Source organism: Sturnira hondurensis, unplaced genomic scaffold (genome assembly GCF_014824575.4).
Source record: "Sturnira hondurensis isolate 20B ecotype Veracruz unplaced genomic scaffold, ASM1482457v3 Scaffold0009733, whole genome shotgun sequence".
Lineage (NCBI taxonomy): Eukaryota > Metazoa > Chordata > Mammalia > Chiroptera > Phyllostomidae > Sturnira > Sturnira hondurensis.
The window spans coordinates 7,347,372-7,357,591 of record NW_028082364.1 but is presented as its reverse complement, the minus strand read 5'-3'; the positions used below and the strand labels follow the sequence as shown (position 1 = coordinate 7,357,591).

Here is a 10,220-nt window from a genome sequence, read left to right as displayed (position 1 = left end):
AGGCGGGCGCTAGAGGAATGGTGGGCCGGCCGAGCGGCTCCCACGGCCGCGAATCTGCGGGCTCCGCAGGGGCGAACACGGCGGGCTCCACGAGCGTCCGTCCGGAGGCAGTCGGGGGAGCCTGGAGCGGGACCCTGCGACTGCACTAGTGGAGGTCTGGGCGGGGCCTGGATGGGCGTGGCGGGCCCGGTAGGCGGGGTGATGACGCAATAGGTGGGCGGGGCGGCGTGACGCGCGCGACGCCGATCCCGGAAGCGGTGTCAGATGCTGGGGAGCCGGGCGGGCGGCGCGCTGGCTGCGGGCGGCGGGGAGGACTTGTTGTTCTTCGCGAAGTCGGAGCTCGAGCGCGCGGCGGAGGCGGTGGCGGCGGCCCAGCGGGAGCGCGAGAGTGAACGCGAGCCGGAGGAGAGCGCGTGCCCGCGAGGAGCCGCCGCGCGCCCGCGGGTCCCGCGCGACGCCAGGTGCGGGGCGGGCGGGCGGGGCCTGGCGGGCCGGGGGCGCGGTGGGGGACGGCCCGCCGCTGAGTCTGGGGGGCGGGGGACTCTTGGCGAAGTTGGGCGGGACCCCGAGCCCCACGCCGAGCGCGCGCACCTGCCGTCAGGTGTTGCCGGAGAGCGTCGCGCGGGCGGGGCGCCTTCCTTTTCAGGGCTGGGGAGCGCGCCCCTCCTCTCCGCCCCTTGTTGGGCAGCCAGGGGAGGGCGGCGCGGGAGTGCCCACTCGTCTCGACTCCCCATCCCTCCCCACCTGTCCGCATTTAGCCTCCGGCGACCGACTAGGAGGCGGGAAGGCGGGGGCGAAAATAATCCACCACGTGCAGGAGCGCGTGGTCGCGCAGAGCTACTAGGGCGGCTCCGCGTGCAGTCCGCCAGCCCTGCGACCCCTTCCCACCGTGCCCGCGGCGGGGTCTACACCGATCGGGTGGGGAAGGGAGGAGCTGGGGACTTGAGGATCGAGGTCACGTTCTGAACCGCGAGCCTGCCAGGGCTTCCCCACAGGGAGGCCTTGGTGGGGCAGCTTTGGGTGGGGAGGAGTGGGCACGCGTGTCACTTCCCCCAAGACCCTTGGCGCGGCTCGTTTTCCTCATCTGTGAGTGAGGTCTCTTCTAAATTTAAATGCGGGTTCTTCTGAGATTGTGCGGAGTTTAGGACACAGGGGCTGTGTCGGTTTATCCGTTTACACACTTCAGGAACCTCGGAGGGGACAGACGGGATGGGCAGGGAAGTGCGACTCCCAGAAGCAAACGCCTTGCCCTGCCTCCGGTGGGCTCCTCCCGCACCTGTGGAGACTTCGCCATCCGACGACTGCCCCGCGCAGGGTGGTTCAGCTGGGGGTTGCTGGGAGTTGCAGGCTCTCCCCTGTGTTAATGATTACGCCCCTGTTTACCTTTCACGCGGCTCTTCTGGCCAAGCACAAATGGGATCTTTTGCCTAACAGTTCATTCAGCAACCAACTGGCCCTTACGTAGCCACCTTCTCCGCCCAGGCGCATGCCCAGCACAACAGGGTGGTGGAATCCGTGGGTTTCCCATGCTTGTCTCTCGGCTGCCAGACGGCCGCCCAGACTTGGACTGGCACTGGTGAGGCTGAGCCTTCAGCCATCCTGGCTCAGGTGTTCTGACAGAGTGCAGCTGTGCAGGAGTGTCTCCTCTGGAGCTGCGACTCCTCGCCTGCGGTGCTCAGGGGCAGGAGCTCTGAGAAAGTTACTCTGAGCCCACGGGAGGGGTCTGGGAAGTGGGTGGTGGGTAGGACACACTTGCCACCTGTTGCACCGTGGGTAGCTGAGGAGCTTTACACACTTCCCTGCCCAGGTAACCCAGCAGGAACATTCGAGTTGGAGCCTGGTAGAGGGGATCTGCTTTTGTAACTGAAAGCCAGACTCCCATTTGAAATAAAATGCTCAGTAACTGAAGCACCAAGCGCAGCTTCTCGCAGGAGCGTTTGCCTTGTGCTCCAGCACAGCTGGACTGCTTCCATGCCCAGCGCTGCCCACTTTCCAGGTGGCTGCTGAGGTGGGAGTGGAATTTGAGGCCATGGGGAGAGGGCTCTTACTGAGTTTGGGGCTTGCAGCTCCCCCCACCCCAGGCTCCAGTGCCGTCCTTTGTCCACAGCAGCGCCTGCTACTAAGAGGCTCCCGAGGCTCCCGCAGCAGCCACGGGCGGGTTTGTTTACAGCCTCTCTCCTGCGGCCTGGCTGTTGCTGAGTCTAAAGGTTTCTGGAGTGGACTTTCTGGATTTCGGTCCGGTCCACACGGGAAGTGCGGCCCCGGCCAGCTGGGCCACTCCTCATGGCAGTAAACAGTGACTCATGCTCCCTGCACGGCCCCCCCACCCCCCCTAGTGGAAGGTGTGCGGCTCCCTCCGATGTTTACTTTTGCTTTTCATAATCACACACTGGTCATGCTTCCTCTTTCCTACAGTTTCAGGAAGTTGAAAGTGTCATCTTAAAAGCGTAGACTTTTAGGGCAGGTAGGGATGAACCTCGGACTGCATGGTGCGCACACCATCACACACAGCCACTCAAACACTCATGGTCACACACTCACACAGCCACTCACACACTGGCATACACTCGCACAACAGCCACTCTCACACCCACAGTCATTCACACACACACCCCCTCAAAGGAGGGAGCCCAGCCTGGGTTACCTGCCCTGGCCGGTGGTGGCAGGGTTGGGGCAGCCCCAGCTGCCCACAGGGTGCCCAGGCCTGTGGGAGGGGAGAGCCACCTCACACCCGCTCCCTGCAGGGCAGGGCGGACACGTGCCCTTATGCAGCAAACCTTTCCCCTGCCTGGGATTGAGGGGCAGGTGTGGGTGTGAGTGTCCCCCCTGCCCTCTAGGTGGGGAGACAGGCCTTGGATGGGAGGGCCATGGCCAGCCCTCGGCAGGGCCCTGTGTGCTCAGGGGTGCTTCCTGGTGAGGCCCAGGTTGGGGGAGGGCAGGCAGGGGGTGATGGGAGAGAAGAGCGAGACCCAGTGCATATTTGGGGGTGCTCTAAGAAGCCAGAGGGGGAGGTCTGGAGTGCAACAGGTGGTCAGGGCGGGGGAGGGCTTTGGAAAGATGCTGAGCAGGGGTGGGTGCCCTTCTGCTTCCCGGGGGGGGGCAACACTTGGGGGCCTGGGTCAGAGTATGGGCCACACCTAGGGGGGACACTGGGCTGTAGCCAGCCGGCCAGGGCCGGGGAGTGGACGCGTGAGGAGAGGCCTTGGGGGTGATTTCTGGGGCTGTCTCCTGAGCTGGAGACACAGGAGGAGGGCAGGGGCGCGGGCGGCCAGGTGGCCGGGGGAAGCCCTGGGCTGCGTGGGGTGGGCTGGGAAGAGAACGGAAGCTTCTCCCAGAGGAGCCTGGAGGCCCACCCAGAGGTGCCAGGGGAGTGGGCCTGGCTGGAGCCAGGCAGTGGGAGCGAGGGTCCAGGGGGCGTGGCACTCAGCCTGCTGTAAGCCACCACTGCTGAGTCACCTCTGCTGGACGGATCCAGGATGACACAGCTCCCTCGAACAGCACAGGCAAGGTGACCAGACGTCCTCCAAGCCCGGCAGACAGTCACGTCTTGCCGGAGGGCACCCAGCCAGGGCCAGCCTGTGAGCTGGGTGTGGGCTGAGCTGGTGGGGCACACCCCAGGGTGAGGGGAGCCGGCTGTGTCCAGAGCGGGGGTGCTGCTGGGGAGCCCTCCTGGCCCTGGCAGCCAACTGCGCCGGGCGCCCTGTGCTCGCCGTGCAGGCCCTGCTTGGGGTGGAGCAGCCGCTGGAAGGACGTTCGGTGTTGGGTCACTTGCAGACAGGCCCCAGGTCCCTCTCGGGCAGAGGTGGCCACAGCAGGGTGGTCAGGGTGGGTCCGCTGCTGCTTCCCTCTTTCCCTGCCACCCCTGCCCCTTGTCCAGGACTGTGTCCTGAGACCTGGGAGGACCTTAGGATGGGGCGCCGGTCCTGATCAGGTGGGCTGGAGGGCTGGCCCTGCCTAGGCCGTCCGAGGCAACTGCCTTCTCTGCATGCGCAGGACAGGAGCAGCGTTCTTGAGTGCCCCCCCCCCCCGAGCTGAGCGCCACCCCCAAGCTGAGCGCCGGGCTGGGCTTCCTGTCCCCTGATGCTCGCTCTAGGCTGGGTGGAGGCTGTGTCATCTGGGTGAGAATTAGGGTCTTTGAGCCCTGGCTGGTGTGGCTCAGTGGATTGGGCATCGCCCCAGGAACCTAAAGGTCGTGGGTTCAGTTCCCCATCAGGGCACTTGTCTGGGTTGTGCTTTGGTCCCCAGTCAGGGCGCACACAAGATGGGGGCCCGTCCATGACGAGGTTTCTCTCCCTCCCTTTCCCTCTTTTTAAAAATAAATAAAACCTAAAACCGAGACTTTGAACGTCTATAACTCTCTTTTCTGCTAGGCTATCTAGACCCAGGGCTGTTCGGGCGGGGTCCCTGCCCCTAGCTGGCTTTATCGCTGGGCTCTGAAGCTGGGTCCAGCCCAGCACCAGCCAGCCGGCCGTAAGGCCAGGGCCGTGAGCCGCCCCAGCAGAGCCAAGCTGTGGGTGAGCAGTCGGCATTTGCTGGGAGTGGAGGGTCTGAGAGCCTGGCCTCCAGCTCACCTGCCTCCGGGAAGGGCAGCCCTGCCCTGCTCTTACAGGGCTGGAAGGGGAGGGATGCCGGACCCCAGTGCACCCCAACCTGCCATGGTGGGGCGGCCGCCCCTCTGCCAGCAGGACTGTCCTCAGTAGAGGAAGCGAGCCCTCCTGTTCGCTGCACTCGGGCGCACAGCCGAGGAGCGTTTCTGGCTGCAGGTTGGAAAGCAGCGTCTGCAGTTAGGAAAGTGGTCCCTCCAAAGTGTCCCGAGTGGCAGGTGTGGACCCCACACTTGGTGGGCCTGCAGTGTCACCAGGGCTGCGGGAGGTGAGTGCATGACTGTCGCGAGGCGGACGAGTGGTCCCCACAGCGGCAGTGCAGACCCGCCTGGCGCCGGGATTCCCTGCGGGTTTGAGCTTTGTTTTCTGGTGGATGAGGGCCAGTGCCTGGGCCACTTCATAGGAGCGGCTGGAGGGCACCTTTGGTGCTGACGATGTGCTGGTGCTGGTGTGGGGCCGGGGCAGTGGGCATCACAAGTGCCAGGCTGTGCAGGGCTTCGTCTCTGCCCAGCTGGGCGCCAAGTCTCTGCGCACCCGAGCGGCTCTGCCTGCACACTGGGGTGCCAAGGCCCACTGGTCTGCAGGCACCTCGTTCAGGACGGTGGCTCTCGTTTAATGCTCACCCGAGGGTGTGTTTATTGATGTTAGAGGGGGAGGGACAGACAGAGACGGACATCTGTGGGCTAGAGAAACACCCATCAATTGCCTTCTATAGGCACCGCGACTGGGGATTGAACCTGCAGCCTACGTGTGTGCCCTGACTGGTGATGGGAGCGGCAGCCTTTTGGTGTACAGAGCCAGCCGAGCTGCCCAGCCAGGGCCAGGACGGTGGATCTCACGTGGGTGTGTCACAGACTCTCACGCACACGGGGGCACACTCCAAATTTCTTCCGGAAAGTAGGCTGCTGTCTGTCTCCCGTGTGCAGTTGCTGGGGTCTGGGCGCTGGTGGCCCTGACTCGGGGGGCAGCCTGGCCAGTTGCTGGCGTGGGGGCGAGGACACCGAGGCCCCCTGGGTCCCAGGAAGTGGGTGGGGCCCAGGCCTGATGCGCTGGGGACAGCAGGTCACATCTGTTCCTGGCAGGGTCCCCGTCTGCCCTGGCCCCTCAGGGGACAGGGCACAGCCCCCATCTGGGTCTCTCCCGGTGTCGGCCCTTGGCCCAGCTGAGGTGCCGGAAGCTGGACAGGCCCCGGGGCCCCTCGCTTCTGACCCCTCCTCTTTCCGAAGAGGAGACGGAGATGCAAGGAGAAAGGGGGTTTGCTGGGCTCTGCCCGAGCTCCATCTGGAGGTGGTGGCCGCCACCCGTGTGTCTGCTGGCATTTGCTTCTCTGGCCTCACGTCACTTGTTGAACAGATGCTCTGAGATCTGAGAACTGCAGCCGGGTGCAGAGGTCGGACCCCAGGTCAGGAAGACCCCTGGGCCTCTCTTCTGTCTCTGCTGAGGCTCCTCACCTGGGGTCTGGGCCCACTGGGAGGGCTGGGGCCGAGCCTGCACAGGCTGAGGCCTACCCTGTGGGCATCCCGGCCGCGTCCCTAGGGCTCTCACCCACCAGGGTCCCGCCGCTGCAGCCTCTGAAGGCGCCGCGCCTGCCCTGAACTCGGTCCTGTGGCCCTTGTGCTGGCCGAGCTGGCCCTGGACACAGCCATCCCTGTCTGGCGGGGTCTGCGAGGGGTCCGCTCAAGGCCAGCCCTCACTGGCCTTCCTTTTCCCTCTGGGCGGGCGGGGCCGGTCTGTGGGAATGTGAGCTTTTGCTCTGTAAACAGCTGGTGACTCAGCGCACAGCTATGCCCGGCGCCTCCAGGCCCCGGTGCACTGACGGCAGGCAGCCGGGAGAGGAGAGGAGCCGGGCCACCACCGCCCTTCCGTGCACAGCGTGGAAACGCTCCTCAGGGCCCCCGCCGGCTCTCCCGGGCTGCTCCTGTGTGGCTATGACCGCGGCCCTGCTGGGTGGGCTGGGCCTGTGGGCCACCCCAGATGCTGAGGGTCAGGCCACTGTCGGAAGCAACTCCCAGCTCCTTGCCAGGATCTCCCCATACCAGGCCACCATCTGGGGCCTAGTGTGTCACCACTTGAGGGGCAGAGAGGGCTTTGGCAGGGCCTGCTCTCACCAGCACCCAGGAGAGGGTGACCCCAAGGAGGGGGCTGAGGCCCCATGTTGAGTTTGCAGCCTCCTCGGGGCTAAGGGGGCGGAGGGGCCAGGCGGTGCGGCAGGGTGTCCTGCAGCTGCGGCCGGGGCGGGGCTCCCCCTGTTGGAGTCCCGGTGGAGGTGGTGGCGGAGGTGGTGGCCGTGGTGTGGCTCCATCTCTGGGCCCGAGGACCCTCCCTGTCTGATGTCTGTGGTCAGGGATGTCCGCTGGACCCCATGCTGTGAACTGGTGACACCGCCACCCAGCAGTCTGGTGTGAGTGTCCTCTGACCCTGGGCCAAGGGGGCACAGGGGCTTGGTGACTGTCCCACAACCTGTGATGTCTGTCTGCCCTATTGGCCCAAAGCCATTGTTGCTGTGGGCTTCTCTGTTTCCATGACGACCACCAGGGGTTGGCTACTTCCCAAGGTCTCCATGGCAACTATCAGAGGGGAATCATGCTTGGGATGCTTGGCTGGCTTTTTCGTGAATGATTAGAATGAGTGACACAGTGCAGACGCAGACGAGGAGGGCGGGCAGCGGGGGCCGGCAGGCGGTGGGGACGGCTCCCGCCAGACAAGCGGCAAGCTCTTCAGGTGGTGGCCGTCCCTCCTGTGGGCTCCCAGGCCGCTGCAGGCACCCTGCTCGCCCTTGGGCCCAGGTCCTGGCCGGGGCCGCCCAGGTGGGGCCGGGATGTCCCAGCGGGCGGTGCCCTTGGCAGAGGTGGGCCGGAGGGGCGGGGCCGGGCCGGGCCAGGGTCTCTCGGAGGTCACGGGCTCTACTCAGGGCAGGTGCTGCCCAGGGCCCTCAGCTCCTTGGGTGCCAGGTGTGGCCATCCTCGGAGAGCCTCTGCTGCCTGCACCCGGCCATAGATGGGGCCTCTGTGCCCCACCCCCGGCACAGATGCCTGTGCTCTGGGGGAGGCGGCAGGGAGCCGCATCTCCGAGGCCTGACGTATCCCTGGGTGCTGGCGCTCTTGGCCGGGGAGGGGGGGGGCACTCCAATGAGATGGGTCTGGCTGCTCCGTGGGCAGTTGCTGGGGTGGGAGGGGGCGCGGCTGGCAGTCCTCCGGGCACAGTCCCAGGCCCAGCCAGGACGCCCACCCCAAGGCAGCCCTTCAGGGCGGGTGGGGCCCTCCAGACCCTTGGGCCCTGTGACCAGACGGGAGGGGGTGGTGTGCCGAGCCTGTCCGCAGCCTTGGTGGGACACCGGGGACGGAGCCCAGCTGACCCCACTCGCCCGCGCCCTGTGCTCTTCCAGTCACGACTTCCGAGCAGCTCTGTCCCGGTGACTGTGCCCAGGTTATGACGACGAATCCCAAACCGAACAAGGCATTCAAGGTGAGTGGGGCAGGACTGGGACCCATCCCTCCTGCCCCGGGCCACCCTCCAGGTGGGAGGAAGGCAGCCTCGTCACCTGCCAGAGGGTGGGGGCTGTGGGCTGGAGGGAGTGTCACTGGGAGAGGTGGGGCAGAGTCAGGGGCTGTGGCCCAGGAGACGGCAGCCCTGCGCCTGGGAAGGTGACTGGTGTGTGGAGGGCGGTGGGCGGGCTCCTCGCCAGGTGTGGGCAGGTGGCAGCGCCTGGGCTGCCGTCTCCGGTCTTGGGGCCCAGGTGGCATCTCCATGCATTTGGGGCTCTGCATCCCCAAGCCTTCTTGTCACCGCCTCCCCTTGTCAGTCCGGCACCAGGCCCCGGAGGGCCACCGGGCAGCACCCAGGCGTGTTTGGGTGGCGGCTGGTGGGTCACTGAGCCGACACCCCTCAGGGAAGGACCCGAGTTGCACCTGCCGTGGGCATGGTGCTGAGGGGCTCCCTGGCAGGGGTACACGGGCGGCCCGGGTATGAGCGGGGCGGGGGTGGGGGGCGGCTGTGTCCGAGGCACACGGAGCCGTCTTGGGGGCCCAGTGCTGACCCGGCGCCCTGGCCTGCAGGTCAAGAAGGAGGCGGGCGAGAACGCCCCGGTGCTCAGCGACGATGAGCTGGTGTCCATGTCGGTGCGGGAGCTGAACCAGCACCTGCGCGGCCTGTCCAAGGAGGAGGTAGTGCGGCTCAAGCAGCGGCGCCGCACGCTCAAGAACCGCGGCTACGCGGCCAGCTGCCGCATCAAGCGGGTGACGCAGAAGGAGGAGCTGGAGCGGCAGCGGGTGGAGCTGCAGCGCGAGGTGGAGAAGCTGGCGGCGGAGAACGCCAGCATGCGGCTGGAGCTGGGCGCGCTGCGCGCCAAGTACGAGGCCCTGCAGACCTTCGCGCGGACCGTGGCCCGCGGGCCCGTCACGCCCTCCAAAGTGGCCACCACCAGCGTCATCACCATCGTCAAGTCTCCCTCCGTGCCCTTCTCCGCCGCCTCCTAGTGCCCGTGGCAGGGCGCCAGGGGGCAGGCGCCGGGCACGTCCCTGTGCTCGTCAGAGGGTCCATGGGGACCGACCCCCCAACCTCCAAGTCCACATGCAGCTGCAGGGGGGCTCCCCCGGGGCAGCTGTGGGTGCCGCGTGAAGAGCAGGGTCTGGTGAAGCCGTGCACCATATGCCTCCCCACACACGCACGCGCGCGCACGCACGCTCGCCGGTCTTCCTCTCGGCTCACCCGCCTTCCCCAGACTCTGCTTTCAGGGGGCTGTGTCTCCCAGTGAGCCGGGATGCGTGGAGGAAAGGCCTCCAGGGGGCCGCTGGCCATGTGGCCCTATGTCTTCCATCCCTCAAGCAGCTGTCCGCCTGCTGGTGTTCACCTGCCGGTTCCCACCAGTTGGCTCAGACCCTCATGGCCTGACTGAGCTCCGGCGCCCCAGGAGGAGCCTTCTGTCCCCAGTGTCCAAACACACCTCGACTCTGCTTTAGCCTTAGCCAGAGCCCTATGCCAGCAGGTGGGCAGGGGGCTGGGGGCTGTGGTGCCCCCCCCAGCACTGGTCCCATGGGGGCTTGGAGGAGTAGCTTGTCACAGGCCATCCCCAGGGGGCCCGTCGGACCCGAGTGGAGAGGTGCTTGCATGTTGCGAATTGTCTGTGTGTCAGGGTGACGAGAGAGGTCCCTAGCTCCCAGCTGTCTGGCCCTGCTGCCCCTGAGGAGCCCGGGAGGGTGAAGCCAAGGGGCCAGGGTGGGGGCCCTGGGGTTGGAGGGGAAGGGGGCAGTTCTGGTCCTGGGCGGGCCCCGTGTGGCCCTGACAGTGGGGCTGGGCTGCACCTTCTCCTGCAGCCAGAGGAGGGGAGGTGGGGGGGCGGGGGGGTGGCTGGCCGACGCTGTGCAGACCCACCTCCCCGGTGGCCCCTGCTGGCCTGTCAGTGACAGGACAGGGGATCCTGCAACCTTGGTGCTCGGTCGTCGCTTGCAGCCTTCACCTGCACTCTCCACCCCACAGTCCCAGCGGCCTTGGTGGCCTTTGCTGGGGTGACCTCCCCGGAGCTGCTGCAGGTCCTCCCAGGAAGGTGCCGGGGGAGTTGGGAGCCCAGGCCCCCCTCCCCTGCCCCCTCCCAGCAGGACCCCGCAAAGTGCAAGGGCC

The 10,220-nt window shown here is 66.6% G+C and overlaps 1 protein-coding gene across 3 annotated transcripts; it reads left to right on the top strand.

The window, feature by feature from the left end:
• The first annotated feature begins 249 nt into the window (after window positions 1-249).
• MAFK (MAF bZIP transcription factor K) lies at window positions 250-9,838 on the top strand. Of its 3 annotated transcripts, none has more exons than XM_037057954.1 (3): window positions 250-461; window positions 7,990-8,069; window positions 8,660-9,838. In XM_037057954.1, the coding sequence occupies exons 2-3, from the start codon at window positions 8,034-8,036 to the stop codon at window positions 9,077-9,079; spliced, it is 456 nt and encodes a 151-aa protein (XP_036913849.1). In that variant the 5' UTR covers window positions 250-461; window positions 7,990-8,033; the 3' UTR covers window positions 9,080-9,838. The 3 variants fall into 3 exon arrangements, with proteins under 3 accessions (XP_036913849.1, XP_036913850.1, XP_036913851.1); XM_037057955.1 differs by lacking the exon at window positions 250-461 and adding an exon at window positions 6,891-7,005; XM_037057956.1 differs by lacking the exon at window positions 250-461 and adding an exon at window positions 7,012-7,452.
• Window positions 9,839-10,220: the final 382 nt, after the last annotated feature.